This window comes from Cetorhinus maximus, chromosome 24 (genome assembly GCF_964194155.1).
Source record: "Cetorhinus maximus chromosome 24, sCetMax3.hap1.1, whole genome shotgun sequence".
In the NCBI taxonomy this organism is placed as follows: domain Eukaryota; kingdom Metazoa; phylum Chordata; class Chondrichthyes; order Lamniformes; family Cetorhinidae; genus Cetorhinus; species Cetorhinus maximus.
This window is the reverse complement of record NC_135902.1, coordinates 49688732-49712751: the sequence shown is the minus strand read 5'-3', so window position 1 is coordinate 49712751 and position 24020 is coordinate 49688732. Positions and strand designations below refer to the sequence as shown.

Below are 24020 nucleotides of genomic sequence, written 5' to 3'. Positions count from 1 at the left end.
TGGTTGAGAACCACAATGACAGATAGTAATTGTTTTTGAGGAGCTGTTGTCACAAATCTTGATCTAGGTAAGTGTTTATTTTTGACTTAAGTATCTCCTCACATTTATATCCAATGTATCCAAAATCTGGCTTCTGTGCACATTTCCTGTCTACAAAACCAAACTTGCTGTTGTCAACTTTCCCACTGTAAATGCTTAAGACCAGACTTGTAATGGAAATTACCCATGCAAACTTGTCACCCTGTAATTCCACCCTTGTAACAATTTCAGAGCAGGTTGGCTTCATTTACAAATATGTAAAAAGAGAAAACAGGAAAAGACCAACTGCTCTGTCAAGCCTGTCCCATATTGTCATGATATGACTGAGAATCATGCTGCTTAACTCAACCCCCTGCCATAGCAGCGACATAATCTCCAGGGAGAAGCACCTAAAGCAGTAAAAACTCTGAGCCAATTCATTAGGGGGAGTATCTGCAAAATTCTTAGGCTCCTGAAGGCAATCAAAATGTCACCATGAGACAGATCACCCAAAACTCCCCTATCTTTTGTACACTGTAACTTCAATCCTCAGCACCTCATCCAGCTTCCTGTTAATTACTTGTAGTGAATCTCAACATGGTCCACAAAATAACACTTTCCTAAAAATGGGTAATCTTCGTGAAAATGAAAACCACCTGACATCCAACAGGTGACTGTCCTTGTGACTTGTACACACATCCTTTATTTTTTCCAAGCTATCAAACTCAAATAGTCTATCTATATGGACATAGCCTAGATCCTTGCTTAGACTTCTTAAAGACTTCAAAAAAATCTTTGCAAAGTTTTTGCGCTTGCAGAGTTAAAACGTCCAAACTTTCTCATTCCATCCTGATAACAAAGGATGTTTTAAGTTGGTATAAATCTAATGGCCTTTCTCTGAACTTAGTTCAGAGCCTCTATCAACCACCAACTGAGGGAACCAAAATTGATACAGTACTCTAGATGAGCTTCAACCAAAGTATTGTAGAGCAACAATATACTATAGTGCTTTTCATTTTATGCTGATTTTGATAGTCACAATACATCTCAATACTTTTACTATAGTCTCATGATGCTGGCTGTGCAACTTTAGTAATTCATTTATAACAACACCAAGCTATCTTTCCTGCTTAATAGTCTTTGGTTTGGAACCCTCCGTGGCATACACATGGCTTAGGGTTAGCCCCACCTGTGCACCTGGCACACATTTATTGATACTAAATGAGACATGACAGACATGGGTCTGTACTCATTTCTGCATTGCGTCTAGATCGGATTATAATATTTTTTTCAAGTAAGATCCTAACACGCTCACAAATGAATATTGTTACCACAAATTTTGGACATTTCCCCAATGCCTGCATCCAGATCATTAAGAATGAGGAGAACAACATCCAAACATCAATAGCTGCAGAATCTCGTGGGATACTGATCTCCACGCAGGAACATGAGTAATTCCTAATCCAACCCAAGATTTGCCCACTATTTCCATGGGACTCTATCTTAAGTAGCCTATTGTATGGCAGCTTGTCAAAGGCTTTTTGAAAATCCATGTACACAATGTGAGTTGACTATCTTCATCCACCAATGCATCCTGGACCAATGATTCCCCTATTCTCTAACCCTGCTTCGCCTGGACTTCACTGAATTTTGACAAGCGTTTAGAATATGAGAGGCATAGATTAACATACGTAAGTTTTGACTTCTCTGCTTTTGGACCAAAAACAGTAAATTTAAGTTCTATAATAAACAAAAACAAAAATAGCTGGAAAAACTCAGCAGGCCTGACAGCATCTGTGGAGAGGAACAGGGTTAACATTTCGAGTTTGTATGACTCTTCATCAGAACAGGTTCTAATTGGTTTTTAGATGCTCTGTTTTGATTGTTGCTGGTTGTATCACACAATGGCATTGGCTATTGTACGTCTGCTTCCAGTCGCCTGGCTCTTTCCGCTACATTGTGTGTTTGGTCTGGAGTTAAAATGTAGGCCAGACTAGGCAGTTGGTGGCAGGTTTCCTGTCCTGAAGAATAATAGTGAACTCATATATGCATTTTTTTATGGCAACCCTGTAGATTTCATGTTCAAATTTTGCAGTTGGCTGACAATCAAATTTATTGAATTCAATTTCACAACTTAGCACTTCCACCGTTTAGGTCCCTCGTTCACTATCATCACTAGGGTACCGTACCATCGTATGTTAAGGGTGTGGATATGATAATTACCTTTCCCTTCTCAAACTGTAATTTTGTGAACTTTCTTGGAAGAGCTTGGAAGCGACATCAGGGAAAAAAATTGGAGTGACCAGACCTTCCCCCAACTTTTTAGAAATCCTACCTTCCTAGAAAACATTTCAAAATATTTGGGACAGGTTGGATTAGATGATGCTGTCCAAGATGATTATGGGGGTGATATCCTGCAGTATAATTTGATAAAAGTATGTGATACATGGGCTCCTCTGAAATGAGGTTATGGATTTTGCTGATGCCTGAGAGAAGAGCAGTACCCAGTTAGAAACCAGATAAAAACAAAAAACTACTGCGGATGCTGGAAATCCAAAACAAAAACAGAATTACCTGGAAAAACTCAGCAGGTCTGGCAGCATCGGCGGAGAAGAAAAGAGTTGACGTTTCGAGTCCTTATGACCCTTCAACAGAACTTCAACCAGAACCAGTTCTGTTGAAGGGTCATGAGGACTCGAAACGTCAACTCTTTTCTTCTCCGCCGATGCTGCCAGATCTGCTGAGTTTTTTCAGGTAATTCTGTTTTTGTTTTAGAAACCAGATAACTTTGCTGAGTCTGCCTTGAGGTGTCGCTAGGAGGAGGGGAAAGGAAAGGGAGTTTGAGGTAATCAGATTGGGAAATTTTATATAGAACAAAGAGATAATAAAGAAATGATCATCCGTACAGCAAACATACACAATATACAGAAGAAATCAACCATTACAAATGAATGTCGTGCTTTTTTTTTTTGCTTATCTCCTTTATTTAATTCTAACCCTGAGGTACCCAGTGATGACATCATCCTAAGATTCATAAACCTGAATGCCACTTCAGTGAGATGCCAGATAGCTGCTATGAATCTGTGCTGCAATATTAATATGGGGTATGAGGACATACTGGTTATGTTGCTGGATTAGTAATCCAGGGGCCTGGGTTAATGTCCTGCTTATAAGTTCAGATCCCGCCAAGGCAGTTGGGGAATTTAAGTTCAGTTAACTAAATAAACCTAGAATAAAACAAAGCCAATATCAATATTAGTGACCATGAAACTACTGGACTGTTTAAAAATGCATCAGGTTTATTCAGGCCCTTTAGGGAAGGAAGTGGGCCGTCCTTGCCCCATCTGGCCTACATCTGACTCCAGACCCAAGGCAATGGAAATCCAAAACAAAAAACTCATAACTGCCCTCTGAAATGGCCTGGCAGGTCACTCGGTTGTATTTAGGAAGGTGGCTCACAACCACCTCAAGGGCAATTAGGGATTATTGAGAAACTTTGCCACTGAAGCTCACATTCCATGACTTAATTTTTTTAAAGTTTAGAGTGTAGAAAGTCACGTTGGGGTTAAAAGGGAAAGATAAATGGCTCTTTTTAAAATCAGCATCTTGTGTTATTTTAATCTTTATTATTTTAAAAATGTTTATTTTTGAATGGCCTCCTGTTCTGATGTTTCTACGCTCAAGTACTGAGAATATAGTTGCATTTAGTAACTCCATACTCCATGGGGGAAGTGGTGGTGATCTGGTTTTGTCACTGGACTGGTAATCCGGTATCGAATCTGACCATGGCAGATGGTGAAATTTGAATTCAATAAAAATCTGGAATTAAAAATCCAATGATGATCATGAAACCATTGCCGATTGTCATAAAATCCCATCTGCTATCCTCACTCTTAAATGTCTTCTGAAATGGTCTAGCAAACCACTCGGGTGTATCAAATCACTAAAAAGTCAATAGAAATGAACGAAACTGGACGGGCCACCCGGCATTGACCTAGGCAACGGAAAAGACAACAGCAAACCGGCTCTGTCAACCCTGCAAAGCCCTCCTTGCTAATATCTGGGGGCTTGTGCCAAAATTGGGAGAGCTATCTCACAGACTAGTCGAGCAACAGCCTGACATAGTCATACTCACGGAATCATGCCTGACAGATCAGGCTCCACACACCACCATTACCATCCCTGGGTATGTCCTGTCCCACTGGCAGGACAAATCCAGCAGAGATGGCGGCACTGGGATACAGTTGGGAGGGTGTTGCCTGGGAGTCCTCAACATCAACTCCTGACAACGTGAAGTCTTATGGCATCAAGTCAAATATGGGTAAGGAAACCTCCTGCTGACTACCATGTACTTGCCCCCTCCCTGAGCTGATGAACCAGTACTCTTCCATGTTGAACACCACTTGGAGGAAGCACTGAGGGTGGCAAGGGCACAGAATGTACTTTGGGTGGGAAACTTCAATGCCATCACCAAGAGTGGCTCGGTAGCACCACCCACGGACTGAGCTGGCCAAGTGCCAAAGGACATAGTTGCTAGACTAGGTCTGCGGCAGGTGGTGAGTGAACCAACAAGATAGAAAAAGTCTACTTGACCGTGGCCTCACTAATCCACCTGTTGCAGATTAATCTGTCCATGACAGTATTTGTGGGAGTGACCCACTGCACAGTCCTTGTGGAGACTAAGCCCTGCCTTCACATTGAGGAAATCCTCCATCGTTTTGTGTGGCACTACCATTGTGCTAAATGGGATAGATTTCAAACAGATATAACAACTCAAAAATGGGCATCCATGAGGCGCTATGGACCATCAGAAGCAGCAGAATTGTATACAACCACAATCTATAACCTCATGGCCCAAGGCATAACCCCCCACTTTACCATTACCATCAAACTGGGGCATCAGCCCTGGTTCAATGAAGAGTGCAGGAGGGCATGCCAGGAGGAGCACCAGGCATACCTAAAAATGAGGTGTCAACCTAGTGAAGCTACAACACAGTGCTACTTGCATGCCAAATAACATAAGCAGCAAGTGATAGAGTTATGCGATTCCACAAGCAATGGATCAGTTCTAAAATCTGCAGTCCTGCCACATCCAGACGTGAATGGTGGTGGACAATTAAACAACTCACTGGAGGAGGAGGCTCCACAAATATCCCCATTCTCAATGATGGAGGAGCCCAGCACATCAGTGCAAAAGATAAGGCTGAAGCATTCGCAATAATCTTCAGCTAGATCCCCAGCATCACAGATGCCAGTCTTCAGCCAATTCTTTTCACTCCATGTGATATCAAGAAATGGCTGAAGGCACTGGATTCTGCAAAGGATATGGGGTCTGGCAATATTCCAGCAATAATACTAGAACTTGGTGCGCCCCTAGCCAAGCTGTTCCAGTACAGCTACAACACTGGCATCTAGCCGGCAATGTGGAAAATTGCCCAGGTATGCCTGTACACAAAAAGCAGGACAAATGAAACCCAGCCAATTGCCTCCCTATCAGTCTATTCTCAATCATCAGTAAATTGATGGAAGGAGTCATCAATAGTGCTATCAAGCAGCACTTAGAAGGCAATAACCTCAGTTTGAGTTCCACCAGAGTCACTCAGCTTCTGACCTCATTACAGCCTTGGTTCGAACATGGACGAAAGAGCTGAACTCAGAGAGATGAGGTGAGAGTGACTGCCCTTGACATCAAGGCAGCATTTGACCGTGTGGCATCAAGGATCCCTAGCAAAACTGGAGTCAGTGGGAATTGGGAAAACTCTCTGCTGGTTGGAGTAATACCTAGCACAAAGGAAGTTGGTTGTGGAAGTCAGTCATCTCCGTTCCAGGACATCACCACAGCAGTTACTCAGGGCAGTGTCCTAGGCCCATCCATCTTCAGCTGCTTCATCAATGACCTTCCTTCCACCATAAGGTCAGAAGTGGGAATGTTCACTGATGATTGCACAATGTTCACCATTTGCAACTCCTCAGATACTGAAGTAGTCCATGTCCAAATGAAGCAAGACCTGGACAATGTCCAGGCATGGGCTGACAAGTGGTAAGTAAAATTTGCACCACACACAAGCGCTAGATAATGGCCATCTCCAACAATCTAACCATCACCCCATGACATTCAATGGCATTACTATTGCTAAATCCCAACTATCAACATCCTGGGGGGTTACCATTGACCAGAAACTGAATTGGACTAGCCATATAAATACTGTGGCGACAAGAGCAGGTCAGAGGCTCGGAATCCTGCAGCAAGTAACTCATCTCCTGACCACCCCTCACCATCTCCACTTGCCTGGATCAACAACACTCGAAGCTTGAAACCATCCAGGACAAAGCCTGTTTGGCACCCCTTCGACAAACATTCACTCCCTCCACTGCTGAGGAACAGTGGCAGCAGTGTGTACCATCTACAAGATGCACTGCAGAAACTCACCAAGGCTCCAACAAACCGATGACCGCTACCATCTAGAAGGCCAAGGGCAGCAAATACTTGGGAACACCACCATCTGGAAGTTCCCCTCCAAGCCACTCATCACCCTGACTTGGAAATATATCGTCATTCCTTCACTGTTGCTGGGTCAAAATCCTGGAACTCCCTCCCTAACAGCACTACAGGGACTGAAGTGGTTCAAGAAGGCAGCTCACCACCACCTTCTCAAGGACAAATAGCGATAGGCAATAAATACTGGCCTAGCCAGCAACGCCCACATCCTGTAAATGAAGAACAAAAAGCTTGCATTAATATAGCTAAATAATCTGGTTAAACTCCATCTGCAGTACTGTGTTCATTGGGGCATCTCACCTAGGTCAGATACATTGACCTTGGAAGAGGTGCAGCGCAGATTCTCCAGAATAATACTGGGGCTAAAAGGGTTAAATTATGAGGATAGGCTCCATAAACTAGCATCCCTCATGTATATAAGATTAAGGGTTGATCTAATTGAGATGTTTAAGATGACCAAAGAAGTTGATAGGAGAGATAGAGAGAGGAACAATTGCTTCTGGTGGGAGTCCAGGACAAGGGAACATAACCTTAAAATTAGAGCTAAGCTATTCATGGGTGATGTCAGTTAGCATTTCTTCACACACAAGGCATTGGAGACCTGGAACACTTTCTCCCCCCCAAAAAGCTGTTGATGTTGGGGATCAATTGAAAATGCTAAAACTGAGTTGGATAGATTTTTGTTAGGTAAGGGTGGAAAGAAATATAGAACCAAAACTGGTAAAGGAAATTAAGATACAGATCACCGATGATCGAGTTGAGTGGCAGAACAGACTGAATGACTGCTCTGTTCCTGTGATCTTCAGTGTTTCCACGAAGAAAGAAGTTACATCGATGTAGCATTTCCCAGGTCCTTGGCACAGCAGAAAGCACTTTACAGCCAGTGTTTTTTTGGCAGTGTCATTTGAGGGTGGAGACCAAGAGAATCCCCAGCTCCTTTTTAAATATACCATGGAACCTTCCACATCTACTTGGACAGGCAAATGGGGCTTTGGTTTCATATTTCAGATTTGGAGACGAGAGTGCCACTGCACCAAATGAACTACAGAAAAATACTTGTGTAATATTTTGTATGTTTGATGAATGAAAAAGCAATTTTATCATTACAGTTAATGAACATGCTTGCAATTGATTTTTAATGTATGATCATTTTCATTTAATTCGGACTGTCTTGAGTTGAAGTGTTGGTAGTTTTGTTTCCTACGTTCATCTTTGACAATGTTTGAAATTCTTTTCAGTTCATGTAATATGCTGAAGCATTGCTTTGAAGCATTGAAATTCTTTTCAGTTCATGTAATATGCTGAAGCATTGCTCTTTAAAAAAAAATGAACATAAGGTTGATTCTGTTGGGTAATTTTGTATCTTGGAGTATTCTTTCCTTTTTTCCTCAAGATCATTATTCTGCTGACTGGAATCACAGACCAACAGCTAGCTGAAACAATCACTGTACATTTTCATGTGAAGAGCCTATGACACTGGTAATGAATTATGCACAAAGTGGAATCATTTGGGTTTTTCTCAATTCTTGAGGCTTTTTCTTCTGTGAGATAGTGGATCTTTGAGTCATAGAGGTCTACAGCACAGAAAAAGGCCCTTTGGCTCATCGAGTCTGCGCCAGTCAAACAAGTACCTAACTATTCCAATCCCATTTTCCAGCACTAGGCCCATAGCCTTGTATGCCATGGCATCACAAGTGCACTTCCAAATACTTCTTAAATGTTATGAGGGTTTCTGCCTCTACCACCCTTTCAGGCAGTGAATTCCAGATTCTCACCACCCTCTGGGTGAAAAATTTCTTCCTCACATCCCCTCTAAGCCTCCTAACCAGACATTATAATTAATGTAGGTACTCTAAAGCTATAAAGGATGGGAAAGTCAGCAATGTTTTTTACTCTTCTCTCAAATGCATTTAGGGATGTTAGGTACTTACTGCAGCTCAGTGGTCTCCTGTAGCTGTTAGGGCCTCTGACTGGCGCCTTGGGTAAAGTATCAAGAAACTGCAGAACTGGTGGAGCTGTAACCCACTTTGGCTTTTGGAGGGAAGGGGGATAAAATCTTAGCTTTCTCATTTTCCCCCTTCCAAACAATTTTTTTAAGATTCCTTTTTATTCATTCATGGGATGTGGGCTTCGCTGGCTGGGCCAGCATTTATTGCCCATCCCTAGTTCTTCGTGAGAAGGTGGTGGTGAGCTGCCTTCTTGAACCACTGTAGTGGGTACACCCATGGTGCTGTTAGGAAGGGAGTTCCAGGATTTTGACCCAGTGACAGTGAACGAACGGTGATATATTTCCAAGTCAGGATGGTGAGTTACTTGGAGGGGAACCTCCAGGTGGTGGTGTTCCCATGCGTCTGTTGCCCTTGACCTTCTAGATAGTAGTGGTCGTGGGTTTGGAAGGTGCTGTCTAAGGAGCCTTTGTGAATTCCTGCAGTGCATCTTGTAGATGTTACACACTGCTGCTACTGTGCGTTGGTGGCGAAGGGAGTGAATGTTTGTGGATTTGGTGCCAATCAAGTGAGCTGCTTTGTCCTGGATGGTGTCAAGCTTCATGAGTGTTGTGGGTGCTGCATTCATCCAGGCAAGTGGGGAGTATCCCATCACACTCCTGACTTGTGCCGTGTAGATGGTGGACAGGCTTTGGTGAGTCAGGAGGTGAGTTACTTTTTGCACGTTTCCTAGCCTGTGACCTGCTCTTGTAGCCACAGTATTTATATGGCTAGTCCCGTTCAGCTTATGGTCAATAGTAACCCCAAGGACTTTGATAGTGAGGGATTCAGTGATGGTAATGCCATTGAACATCAAGGGGCGATGGTTGGATTCTCTCTTGTCGGAGATGGTCATTGCCTGACACTTGTGTGGTGCGGATGTTACTTTTCAGCCCAAGCCTGGATATTGTCCAGGTCTTGCTGCATTTGGACATGGACTGCTTCAGTATCTGAGGAGTTGTGAATGGTGCTGAACATTGTACAGTCATCAGCAAACATCCCCACTTCTGATCTTATGATGGAAGAAAGGTCATTGATGAAGCAGCTGAAGATGGTTGGGCCGAGGACATGACCCTGAGGAACTCCTGCAGTGATGCTCTGGAGCTGAGATGACTGACTTCCAACAACCACAACCAACTTCCTTTGTGCAGGTATGACTCCAACCAGCAGAGAGTTTCCCCCAGATTTCCATTGACTCCAGTTTTGCTAGGGCTCCTTGATGCCACACTCTGTCAAATGCTGCCTTGATGTCAAGGGCAGTCACTCTCACCTCACCTTGGGAGTTCAGCCCTTTTGTCCATGTTTGAACCAAGGCTGTAATGAGGTCAGGAGCTGAGTGGCCCTGACGGAATCCAAACTGGGCGTCAGTGAGCAGGTTATTGCTAAGCAAGTGCCACATGATAGCACTATTGATGACCCCTCCCATTACTTTACTGATGAATGAGAGTAGACTGATGGGGCGGTAATTGGCCGGGTTGGATTTGTCTTGCTTTTTGTGTACAGGACATACCTGGGCAATTTTCCTCATAGATGGGTAGATGCCTTGTAGCTATGCTGGAACAGCTTGGCTAGGGACACAGCAAGTTCTGGAGCATGTCTTCAGTACTATCACTGGAATATTGTCAGGGCCCATAGTCTTTGCAGTATCCAGTGCCATCAGCCGTTTCTTGATATCACGTGGAGTGAATTGAGTTGGCTGAAGACTGGCATCTGTGATACTGGGGACCTCCGGAGGAGGCCGAGATGGATCATCCATTTGGCACTTCTGCCTGAAGATTTTTGCAAATGTTCCAACCTTATCTTTTGCACTGCTGTGCTGGGCTCCTCCATCATTGAGGATGGGGATATTTGCGGAGCCGCCGCCTCCAGTGAGTTAATTGTCTACCACCATTCATGACTGGATGTGGCAGGACTGCAGAGCTTAGTTCTGATCCATTGGTTGTGGGATTGCTTATCTCTGCCTAACCCCTGACTGCTAATGCTGTTTGGCACGCAAGTAGCCCCGTGTTGTAGCTTCACTAGGTTGACACCTCATTTTTAGGTATGCCTGGCGCTGCTCCTGGCATGCCCTCCTGCACTCTTCATGGAACCATGGTTTATCCCCTGGCTTGATGGTAATGCAAGAGTGGGGGATATGCTGGGCCATGAGGTTACAGATTGTGTTCGAGTACAATTCTGCTGCTGCTGATGGCCCACAGTGCCTCATGGGTGCCCAGCCTTGAGTTGCTAGACCTGTTCGAAATCTATCCCATTTAGCACAGTGGTAATGCCACACAACACGATGGAGGGTATCCTCAATGTGAAGGTGGAACTTCGTCTTTACAAGGACAGTGCAGTGGTCACTCCTACCGATACTGTCTTGGACAGATGCGTTTGCGGCAGGCAGGTTGGTGAGGATGAGGTCAAGTATGTTTTTCCCCCTTGGTTCCCTCACCACCCGCCACAGACCCAGTCTAGCATCTATGTCCTTTACGACTTGGCCAGCTCTGTCACTCGTGGTGCTACCGAGCCACTCTTGGTGATGGACATTGAAGTCCCCCACCCAGAGTACATTCTGTGCCCTTGCCACCCTCAGTGCTTCCTCCAAGTGGTGTTCAACTTGGAGGAATACTGATTCATCAGCTGAGGAAGGTCGGCATATGGTAATCAGCAGGAGGTTTCCTTGCCAGTGTTTGATCTGGTGCCATGAGACTTCCTGGGGTCCAGAGTCTATGTTGAGGACTCCCAGGGCAACTCCCTTCCGATTGTATACCACTGTGCCACCGTCTCTCTGTGGGACAGGACATACCTGGTGATGGTGGAGTCTGGGACATCTGTAAGGTATGATTCCGTGAGGATGACTATGCCAGGCCTTTGCTTGACTAGTCTGTGAGACAGCTCTCCCAATTTTGGCACTAGCCCCCAGATGTTAGTAAGGAGGACTTTGCAGGGTCAACAGGACTGCAATTGCCATTATCATTTCCGGTACCTAGGTCGATGCCGGGTGGTTTGTCCTGTTTCATTCCTTTTTTGAGTCTTTGTAGCAGTTTGATACAATTGATTGGCTTGCTAAGCCATTTCAGAAGGCATTTAAGAGTCAGCCACATTGCTGTGGGTCTGGAGTCACATGTAGGTCAGACCAGGTAAGGACGACAGATTTCGTTCCCTAAAGGACATTAGTGAATGTAGCTTTTTAGTGGAAATATTGAAGCCATTTTTGGTTGTCTAAAATTTACATATGCTGGTAGTAGTATAAAACCTGTTCACTGAAAGTTTGAAGAACTTGTATCTTGAATTTTTTTTTAATCGTTTCCTTTTTTTTGAAGGTTGGATTCTCTTTTTTTTATAGCTACCTTAGACTTTCAGTTACCTAGAGCAAATGGCCATTCTTCAAGTGTAAGCTTGATTGTTGGGCACTAACAAGTTATTTGACCAAAGGTAGCAGTTAGGTTTGGGTTTCTGGATCGTGATCCTGTTTCCTCCTCTCATCAAAAAAAAGTACCTGAGGTTTTGTATCTTATTAACAATCCTCCCTCAATCAAGTCCATCGCATTTAGGTTGTGAACATTTATTTTGTGGGATCTTGCTTTGCGCAAAATAACTGCCACATATAAACATAATAGCATTCATTGTATGCAAAGTGATTTTGTAACACTTTTGATGGAACGAAAAGTTTCATTAAACATCAAAGCTTTCTGATGGAGCCGTTATGGATTATCTTGCTATTTATTTCCAGTTCTGTCATCCTTTGAATTCGTGCTGATTTGGCATTGTAAGACCGCTCTTGAAGCCCACCTCTTTGACCAAGTTTCAGTTACCTGTTTCCCATCACCTCCCCAACATCTCTTTTGACTCAGCGTGCTCTATTTTTCTCGCTACTCTGAAGAACCTTCAGACATTTTCCTACATTAAAGCCATTGTCTAAATGCAAGTTGTTGTGATGGTACCAAATCTAACAAATTAAACCAGTAGAAACTTGACTGGTAGATAAAACATCCAAGCAGCCAAATAATATTTGGCGAGCACATTGAATGGTGCTCAGCGTTATCTCAAACTCTGGTGCCACTGAATCTCCCAGACATGTATATCATGAAGCTTGTGATCAAACTGAGGAGGAAAGAAGATCATCCATCTAATATGATTGAAAATAACCTAATGTGAAATGAGGGGCAAAATAGTTGAATATCTTTCATTCACTCTAGCCCCCATATACTTCTAACAGCACAACTTTAAAACATGGAAGGTATTTGGTCGAATATCAGGTTGAAAATTTTTTATTGAAATGTTCATTAAAACAAATTGAGGTGATCTTAAACATTAACCTTTATTTTCTTCTGTAATCAAGATGTCCACTGTATGATACCACATATGAACATATGAATTTGGAGCAGGAGTTGCCCACTCGGCCCCTAGAGCCTGCTCCACCATTCATTAAGATCATGGCTGATCTGAATGTAACCTCGACCCCACATTCCTGCCAACCCCTGATAACCTTTCACCCCCTTGTTAATCAAGAATCTATCTGGCTCTGCCTTAAAAATATTCAAAGACTCTGCTTCCACTGCCTTTTGAGGAAGAGAGTTCCAAAGACACTCAACCCTCAAGAGAAAAAATTTCTCCTCATCTCAAACATTTATTGTTGCAACAGGTGTGGAAAATCTTCAGATGTTAATGCATTACACATTGTGATGCAGCTTTTAATAATTATAATGGGACTCTGTCTTAAAATAATTTCAAAGCAATGTTGCTGCAAGTAGAGGTGTTGGCAATACAAGCTGCTTCAATGAATAAATTGTACTTTGATGTAGAATTTCCTGCAGTTGTGAGAAACACTGTTGTTCCTTTGCAGTTGCAAAATATTTGTTATATTTGTGATTCAGTTAGATTTAACATAATTCTGGAAAAGGGAAAAGAACAGGAATTCAAATTCTAAATTGGGCTAAGGCCAATTTTACTAAGGTGAGATGATTTAGCGAAAGTGGACTGGAAACAGCTTCTTGAAGGTAAATTGATATCAGAGCAGTGGGAGGCTTTCAAAGGGGAGATTCATGGAGTTCAGGGTAACCCTCTTCCCACAAAGAAAAAGGGTGGGATGGCCAAATATAGAGCCCCCAGATGTCAAAGACCTTAGAGAGTAAGATAAGGCAGAAAAGGATAACTTAGGTCAGACACCGAGAACCCGATACTACAGAAAGCCGAGAGCAGCATAAGAAAGTGGACGGGGTGAAGTTGAAAAAGAAATTCGGAAAGCAAAATGAAGGCATGAAAGAATATTGGCAAGCAAAATCAAGGAGAAGCCCAAGATATTTTATCAATACAGAGTAAGAGAATAACTAAGGAAAGAGTAGGGTCCATAAAAGATCTAAAAGGTAACCTATGTGTGGAGGCAGAATATTAGATATTGTTCTTGATGAATATTTTGTGTCTTCCATCACAAGAGAGGGACTATGCAGAAGTTGTAGTTAACAAGGAGTGTGAAATACTGGTTGTGATAAACCTAGGGAGAGAGGAAACATTAAGGGAATTAGCACCCTTGAAAGTGGATAAATCAACAGGGCCAGAGCAAATGTACTCCGGGCTGTTAAAAGAAACCGGTGGAAATAGCGGAAGGTCCGACCATCAGTATCCAATCATTGGATACAGGTGTGATGCTGGAGGATTGGAGACTCTTTCGAGTTATCAACAGTCACAGATTGCAACTTTTTCGAGTACAATCACAGTTTTTGGTTTTCCGGGAGTGGGACATGAACCCACAACCCTCTGATTCAAAGGCGAGGGTGCTATGAACTGAGTCACAGCTGACACCTCAAAGGATTGGAGGACTAATGTTGAAGTTTTGTTTAAAATTGGAGTGAGGGATGAGTCAGTCTAACCTCGGGAGTGGGCAGATTATTGGAATCAATTCTGAGAAACAGGATAAGCTGCCACTTAGAAAGTCATGGATTAATCAAGAATAGTCAGCGTAGATTTGTTAAGGGAAGCTCGTGTCTGACTAACTTGATTGAATTTTTTGAGGAAGTAACAAGGAGGATTGATGAGGGTAGTGCAGTTGATGTGGTCTACATCGTTTTTAGCAAGACTTTTGACAAGGTCCTAATGGCAGACTGGTTTAAAAAAATAAAAGCCCATGGGATCCAGAGGAATGTAGCAAGTTAGGTGCAAAATTGGCTCAGTGGCAGGAAACAAAGGGTAATTGTTGACAGGTGATTTTGTGACTGGAAGACTGTTTCTGGGGGGTTCTGCAGGGCTCAGTACTAGGTCCCCTGATTTTTGTGCTGTAAGTTAACTATTTGGATGTAAATATAGGGGGAATGATCAAGAAGTTTGCGACGACACAAAAATTAGCTGAGTGGTTGAGTGAGGAGGTTAGCTGTAGAGTGAAGGAAGATATCAATGGACTGGTCAAGTGGGTAGAAAAGTGGCAAATGGAATTCAACCTGGACAAATGTGAGGTGATGCATTTAGGGAGGTCAAACAAGGCAAAGGAGTACACAATAAATGGGAGGACACTGAGAAGTCGAGAGGAAGTGAGGGACCTTGCAGTGAATGTCCACAGATCCCTGAAGGTACCAGGACAGGTCGATAAGGTGGTTCGGAAGGCATATGGAATCCTTTCCTTTATTAGTCAAGGCATAGAATATAAGAGCTGGGAGGTTATGCTTTAACTATATAAAATGTTAGTTAGGCCGCCAATTGAGTACTGTGTGCAGTTCTGGTCAGCTCATTAGAAAAAGGATTTAATTGCACTAGACAGGGTACAGAGGAAATTTACGAGGATGCTGCCAGGTCTGGGAAAGTGCAACTTTGAAGAAAGATTGGATAGGCTGGGGTTGTTCATCTTTGAAAAGAGGAGACTGCTGGGAGATTTATTTGAAATTTACAAAATTGAGAGGGGCCTGGATAGAGTGGATGGGAAGGGCCCATGACTAGGGGCTTAGATATAAAATGATACGCAATACAATTAAAGGGGAGATGAGAGTTTTTTTTTCAGCCGTAGGGTGGTACAGGTCTGCAACTTGAGGTCTGAAAGGGTGATAGAGACATAAAGCCTTATCTAATTTAATAAGTGCCTGGATGTGCCCTTGAAGTGCTGTAACCTGCAGGACTTTGGACCAAATGCTGCAAAGTGGGATTAGGCTGGGTGGCTGTTTTATTTTTAGCCAGTGCAAACATGATGGGCCAAGTGGCCTCCTTCTGTGCTGTAAACTTGTTATGACTCTATGATTAACATGAGGATTCATGGGCTTGCAGTGTGGCAGAGATGTTGCAGGAATTCATTGAGAATGTTATTGGTATTGGTTGGAATGGGTAATTGAAACAAAATCAGTCTTGTAAAAAAAAACTCTCTCTCTACCTCTATATTTCCATCCAGTAGTGTAGAAGATTTGTGAACCTTCTGAATCTACCCACAACATGCAACTATTCATAGTATAGCAGTGTTTCGAGGTGCTTCATAGGAAGTTAGAGGGTTGAAGAGATTTCAAGAAGGCTTTTAAAGGTAGGGGAGATTAGGTCGCATGGAGATGGGGTGTTGGGAGAGAATTTGTGAAGCTTTGCCACTGATGAACAGAGGAGGTGCAATGCATCATATATTTGAGATATTTCAAATTGTTAAGAATAGAGGAGAACTGTGTTGTGGAGCTAAAAGAGTTGTAGGGTAGAGCAGTGCCATGTAAAATGTATAGGTAAGGCTTTAAATGCGCTCTGTACATGGGGGTTAGCTAACTTTTCAAACCTTAAGAGCTAAATAGAGATGTTTTGTGACAGAAGATATGCAGTTGTTACATCCTTTTATATTACAGTTTGAGTTCTGGGAGAGTGACACCAATAGTGCACTTCCACTGCTGTGTTCCACAAGGATAAGGCCATCTGCATTCATGAATGCTATATGTAATATAAAAGCATTGCTGAGAATTAGTCATAGAATTATACCTCAAGTTCTTCTGTTTGGTCAGCACAGAATCAACGGAACCCTTATTCATGTGTCTCCAGAATTTCTACCAAAATCACAGCTGTGAATTGGGAGAAACCTGAGGAAATTCCTGCAGCCTGTGGTTTGCAGTCTCTGCCATTCTCATTACAGTGAAAAGGCTGTTCAGTATTCAGTGATGAATTTTTTTTCAGTGTCCCTGTGGCATTTTGATGAAAAATATAGTGACTAAAGTCCAATCATACTTCGAGAGTTTTTGTAATTACAGAATCCTGGCACGTCCCTCCCCTTCTCCAAGAATATGGCCCCAGACATTTTCCCAAAGTCTGGCCCACTTGCCAGAGAGTTGGCCTGGAGGTGTGGGGATTGGGGGAGGGCAGATGGGATCATCCTGGAATTGATTACTATGGTTTCTTTGCTGTCCAAAGCAACGCTGGACACCCAGAATAAAAAGGAGTATTGTTTGTCCAGTTTTGAAGTGGATCAGTTGATGGTGAATACATTCCATGATGTATTCTGTTCATGTATACTATGTATGTATACTATTCATATAGAAATCAAAGAGCTGTATTTGAGGAACAAAAAAGCTGCACATTGGCCACACTGATATGCCTTCAACCTCCATAACTTTAAAAAAATGTTTTTTTGACTTCAAAAGATGTTGCATTGAATGAAACAGCGCTTTACTTGGATGCATACTTCTGGGTCTCATCAGAGAATGTGTTATTGGGCAACTATGAACTTGGACATACTTTTCAATTCACATATATTATTTGAAAGTTGCAGTCTACATTGTAAGTTAGTACTGTTAAGTGCAGGAAAGCTTAGTTATTTATTGACCAACTTGTGCTGCTCCCAATGATAAATGGATAACTTCATTGTTTGAGTGGCTAGGGCTGTATGATGGCTTAATGTTAGACATTTGCTGATGGTCTGCCAGTGGCTACAGTTTGATATAGGAGTTCTTAGGACAAAATAGGGTTATGTGAGATGCAATAAATACTTTGTACTAGTTGCTTTCTAGTATCAGTTTTGTTCTGTTAATATTCCTGCTAAGTTTAATAACTGATGCAATATTATTTTTGTTTATCGTGCTGTGGCATCATGTCTGTACTTGTAAATTTATTTTTGTCAGGTTAATTCTATGTTAATTGCATTTAATTTCATTCAGGTGGTGGGCATTAGCTGGGGTTCATTTGTGCTTCTATAAATTGGAACAGACAGAAACTGGGGTTGTTGCAATTGGAGGTACATGTTTGTAATATGTGCTTTGAAATAAAAGCTTTGTAAATTTGTAAAGATCAGGTTTCAGTTCTATCCTTCACTAACCTGGCATTCTGGATTATAACAGCACGTACCAAATCAGTTGATTTTTTTTTTTTGAAAATCCTTTTGGGAAGCCAAACTTTTTCCCCCAGTCTAATTTTAAGTAGTATTAGAAGGCATGATAAGGAATTACCAAAGCAAGAGTATGGTGCTATGAAAGATTAACTGTACAAAATATTCAGATGATGGAAATCTGAAACAGAAACACTAAGTGCTGGAAATATTCAGATATGTCTGCATCTATGGAGAGAGCAAGTTAATGTTTCAGGTAGATGACCTTTTGTCAGAACTGATCAGAGCAGTTCAGACCAAAAGTCATTGACCTGAAACGTTGGCTCTGTTTTTCTCTCTCCACAGATGCTGGTAAACCTACCAAGTATTTTCTGATTTTACTATGTAATTGAATTTTGGAATCCAACAGTTATATTGATGTACATTAACAAGTCACTTGACTTCTGTCCACCTTGGTGCAGTATGGGAAGCAAAACTAATGTGATCACATGGCTTGAGGCTGCTGCTTTGTCCTGTGCTAACACAACCTTACCATATTTTTTCTGTGTTTGGTAGCCTCAGCCTGAATGTCATCATGCTCTTGTTCATATAAATTGATTTATTTTTCTTTTAGTGAAGAAGATAAAGAAGATGAAAAGGATAAAAGAGTATGGTATTACAGTTCAAAGGTGCAGTTGGCTGAACTTATTGAATCTCTGGACAAAGAATACTGGGAATATGACCTCTGCAGAATACTGGAAGAAATGCGTGATGAAATTCATCGGCATATGGACATTACAGAAGACCTGACCAATAAAGTTCGTGGCAATAATAAATCTTGTCTCAGTGCAGCTAATGGTAAGTGAAGTTGACTTGAAGAGGGTTGCTGACTTGTACTTGTTTTCAGATTTGAAAATGGAGGTTGCTGCTCCTCTGTCATAACTGTTAAACATCAATACCTCATCAAAACTCAATATCATAGTATCTTTACAGTGCAGAAGGAGGCCATTTTGCAGGATAAATAAAGGATGATCTGTTCAGCTTTTGAATACAGATTTGTTGTACATTGGGAGGAGAACCAAATAGCTTACTGACAAAGTTTGTCTGTAATAAATTGTGGATGCAGTGACTAAAATAATGAATCTTGAGCAGAAACAGAAAATGCTGCAAATACACTTAAATGAAAATAAACAAATGAACATTTCATGTGTAACCTTAGTAAAAACCATTATGCCTTTTCTCTATCCAGATGCTGACTGATCTCTGTATTTTCCAGCATTTTGTTTTTGTTTGACTTTGGGTTCGTGCAGTTTATTTTGTTTTCTTTTGTTATTTTGAGTTGATTTTGTGCTCAATTTCAGCAGAGGTCCAATCATTGATCTTTAGCTTTTTCAATCGCTGATTCACCAATCAATTCTACAATCAGCAAATTTAAGACCCTTGGATCCATTGTACCCTGTAAGCTGCGCAACCGCAAAGAACCCTGAAAGTCCTTGTGGAAGTCGGGCACAAGTCGATCCTTTCAAGTTACCGAACTTGTGCAGCCATGCAGAAATGTCTAAAAAGGTTGTGCACTTATCACCCCTGCACTGAAGGGGAAAAAAAAGAGGGTCTGTTGCCTCAATCCCAAATTAATATTGCTGTGTGCAAGTGAATATTTTTGTAAAATCATTTCTTCCATGCTTCCTTTTTTTTTCAAGCAAATCCCTCTCTGCTATGGTGCAGTTGTTGACTTCTTTCTTGGCTGCGATTTCATTGGTGATGGATGGCCCTCTGTCCCTGCCCTGTGTGAGCATTCACAAGAGTGCTGTCAAGCTGTTCAATGACCCAATATCCACAAATTCACAGGCTCAGCAGGAGCTGCTGGATGGTCATCGACTGTGAACCATGGCAGTTTTGTTTCATCTGGAGACCCTTCATCAGAGTAGCTCAAAGTGTTAACCCTTCTCAAATGGATCCAAGAAATCTAGAATTTTCTCTTGTTTTAGATACATATCCCTTTAAATGTAATCAGCATTGATGTTTTCGGGACTGTCGTGTCTTTTAATCAAATTTAATTAGTGTTTGAACTTGATTTCAGCTCTGTGCTGTGCAGTTGTAATGCTTCACATTAACTCCTGTTGTTGCTTACTTCAGAGTTCTGCAACTCTTGATTTCATCAGTAAGGTTTAGTAGACTTGTCCACACATTAATAAATCATTTTTAAAAATTTGTGTAGTATAGATGTTTGAGATGCATAAAATTTGTTTCCTCTTTGTGATATTCTGATGGTTGATTAAGCATTTTACTATGTGGCAAAATGCTGTAGTTTTCTTCCACATTTAGAAAACAATAATGGAAGTTTCTGTTAATGCAGAATAACCCATGTTTATGACTAATATCCAGCAGTTTGAAGTGGATGACTTTGGTTGGCCTTATTTAAATCTTTTTTTGTCTCTTGTTCCAAGTAGCATTTTATTTACTGAGAGAGCAAGCAAAAGATCTCTACAGGCCTTTGTCAGTGCCAATTTTAACAAGACTTATTGAGTTGGGTCTTTGAGGAGCTATCCCTTTTTCTTCTCCTTTTTCCCTTTCTTCCACACAAAAACACTTAACCAATCAGTCACCTCTTATCTCTGTCCTTCCGCTCTCCACCCTTCCCATCTTGAAATAATACTATCCTGCCATGATTTCCCACATGGGAACCATCCTGTGGGGAAGGTTATCAGGAGAGACCATTTTCTCTTCTTCCATGGTGCAGTTTGCTAGTACATCAAGCTGTGCTGCCAGCTCAAGTTTGTTTTTTTTTGGCCACTTGGCCCATAAAATTATAATTCACAATCTTAAAAACTTGTTTTGCCTGTTGTAACACTAATGCATGCAGATTAGTCTTAGCACAGGTGAAACAAATGTCTTGGGACATGCAGCGTCATTGGGATTTCAACAGGTATGAGCTATATGACATACTTGGCTAGTGTGGTAGAGATTGACAAGTGGTGACAGCAGTTGAGAGAGATTGCTGGAGGAAATGGTTACACGAGTATGGGATCAATGAAGGCAGCCAGTGAAATGTGAATTATTTTCTTATTTTTGTTTTATGATGAGTTCCTTCTATTACAGTTAATGTACATGTATATAATATACATACATATATAGACACTAGTCTTTGGGAAAACATACACATTTTAACAGCTACGTTCATTAAAACAGTACCCAAAGTAGATCAGTTTTTAAAACAATGGCCTTAATATATTGATATTCTTTTTCCCTTCTCCTCCAAAACATAGTCCCCAAAAAGGGACCCACAATTATGTCGACTTAAGGACAGCATGATTCCAACAATGTTAGCTGTACCAAATTTGATCACTTGGGATGGATTTTTTAAAATCATGGTTCAAACAACCTATTTGTAAAAGTCCACAAGCTTGGAAGGGCAGAATAGCATTAAAAGCTGTAATGTAACGGGTTAAATTTGTATTTTTAATTTCCAAGATATTTATTGTCCTGCTCCAGTTTGTGTTTCTGCCCTTAATTTATCTTGTACCTGTGCTATCAAGAAATAATTGACTTCAGAAGATGATACTGAAATGTACTAAAATGATGAGTTGTGCAAAATAGATTCTGTATTTTGTCAACAGGTGGGCAATGGAGTGAGAGAAATGATTGTTAAGATGAATGTCATTGTGAAGTGGAGGGATACTTCACCTCTTTTGGCACACCTGTCACTTTAAAGTCACCCAAGTAAGGTATAGAATTGGCCAGATGTGGTGTAAACTTCTCTCCAGACTGCTGCAAGAAATGCCTTAAGGCCAATATCAAGAGCTCCCCCTGCTGCTCCAAGGCTGCAGTTGTTTCATATACTAGTCATCCTTGAAGTCCCTGAGTAAAAAAGTTTGTTGACATGCCACTGTTTTGAGGTGTGATCTAAATTACAAGAAACTGGGAACTTCATCTTGCCAATCCGGGCTGCGTTCAAACTAAGTCACTGAGAAACCAATCGGATCGCCCAGCACGCCATACCCAGTCGACCCTGCAACGTTCCCATCACTAACATCTGGGGACTTGTGCCAAAATTGGGAGGGTTGTCCATAGACTGATCGAGTAACAACCTGACGGTCACACTGACTGAAATCATACCTTAAAGCCAATGTACCAGACTACTATTACTTCATCCTGGGTAAGTCCTGTCTTGCTGGCAAGATAGGCCCTCCAGAGGTGATGGTACAGTGGTATATAGTCAGGAGGGGAGTGGCCCTGGGATTCCTCAACATTGATTCAGGACCCCATGAAGTTTCATGGCATCAAGTCAAATACGGGCAAAGAAAACCCTGTTGATTATCACTGACATCCCTTGCTCAGCTGATGAATAAGTCCTCCTCCATGAACACGACTTGGAAGAAGCACTGAGTGTAACAAGGGCATAGAATGTACTCTGATTGGGGGCCTTCAAGGTACATTGTCAGGAGTGGCTCAGTAGCACCACAATATAAGCTGGCAGAGTTCTGAAGGACATTTCTGCCAGACTGGGCCTGCAGCCCAGTGTTGATAGAACCAGTGAGAGATTAACTCCAGGTGATATCAAGAAACAACTGAAGGCAGTGGATACTGCAAAGACTATGGGCCCTGACAACATCCCATCTGTAGTACTGAAGACTTCTGTTCCAGTACAGCTGCAACACTGGCATTTACCTCACAATGTGGAAAATTGCCCAGGTATGTCCTGTCCGTAGAAAAGCTGAACAAACCCAATCTGACAAGTTACCACCTCATCAGTCTACTCTCAATCATCAGCAAAGTAATGTGTTAATGGTTCTACAACCTTTACCTCCTGACAAGGTAAACCCTTGAACTTATTATTAGTTTAAGCCTCAAATGAAAGAAATTTCAAATCATTAAAGGAACTTAGTCAGCTTAACCAGCTGTAGATTGGGTCCTGAAATAAAATGTCCTTCCCCTCAAGTTTTCAAACCAGCAAAATTATCTCGGGGTAGAATACACCAAAAATAGAATGAACTGCTCAGTTTACCAATATCAGCACTTAGAATCCTAACTTGGAATTCTAGGATATTGCTATTAGATGTGGGCTCGTGAGGATATCAGTATGAGCCTACAATTCTTTCATATTTATTTAATGAATATTGTAAAAACAAATTATAGATCACATTACATAAAAGAGGTTTGTATCATAATGCAAATGGTAGTTAAAGCTAATTGTAACATGCCAATTCTTCTTAAGATAACATACAATTTTTTGAACCCACCTTAATAAACAGTTTGGATATGCAAACAAATGTCGATTTAAAGAAAATTGTACTTGAAATCAGTGCAATTTCTTAATGACATGAGTGTCTTTGTCTTAACCCTTAAGGCAATTCTAAAAGTCAGAACTCAACCCTTGTATCCCAAAATGGTTGACTGACTGTCTCTAGCTGTGGTGTCCTTTTAAGAAAACTCTTGCTGAAGTCAAACAAGCTTCAATTGTCTTATTGTTTCCTGCAAAAACAAGTTTTAGCTTTTTGTTTTTATTAATAAATCTTATTGAATTTAAGAATCATTGAGTATGTTTGTGTCTAGAAATTGCAGGTGGCTGGCTTTTTGGCAGCCTCCCAAAATTGAAGGCAATCTAAGGACTACTTAAATTCCCGCACTTTCTGTGGTAACTAGCTTTTTGGCAATGATTCAAATGTTGTGCAATGTCCTTTATTTTTTTTTGGTTTTTAATCCAATTAACACCTCAATTTCTGCAAATGTGTAATTTCCTTTACAATGGCTGGTGTCCTTGACAGTGCTATCAAGTAGCACTTAGTCAGCAGCTAAGTTTGGGTTCCAACAGGGCCATACAGCTCCCAGCATCATTACAGCCTTGGCCCAAACTTAAACAGAAGAGCTGAATTCCAGAGATGAGGTGAGAATGACTGCCCTTGACATCAAGGCAGCATTTGACTGAGTGACACCAAGGAGCCTGAGTAAAATTTTGACCTCAGTGGTGGTAGGAAAACTCTCAACTGGTTGCAGTCATAGCTAGCATAAGAAAGATAGTAGTTGTTGTTGGGGCCCAATCTCCTTAGCACCAGAACATTGCTGCAAGAGTTCACCAGGGTAGAGTCCTAGGCCCAATCATCTGCCATTAAGGTCAGAAATGAGTATGTTCACTGATGATTACACAGTGTTTGATACCATTCACAACTCCTCACGCCCTGAAACACTGTGCCCGCATGCAGCAACATTCAGGCTTGCGTAGCAGTGTCTCCTATCTACACTGCAGCAACTCATCAAGGCTCCTTGAAAAGCATTTCCAAACCTGCAACCTCTG

General features: G+C 41.6%; 1 protein-coding gene across 23 annotated transcripts in view; it reads left to right on the top strand.

The window, feature by feature from the left end:
- Positions 1–24020, top strand: part of bptf (bromodomain PHD finger transcription factor) — a 139482-nt gene that overhangs the window by 30397 nt on the left and 85065 nt on the right. For all 23 annotated transcript variants that reach the window (XM_078529001.1, XM_078528999.1, XM_078528990.1 and 20 more), the window contains exon 3: positions 18363–18586. In XM_078529001.1, the coding sequence (XP_078385127.1) occupies positions 18363–18586 (224 nt within the window). The remainder of the gene's footprint in view (positions 1–18362; positions 18587–24020) is intronic.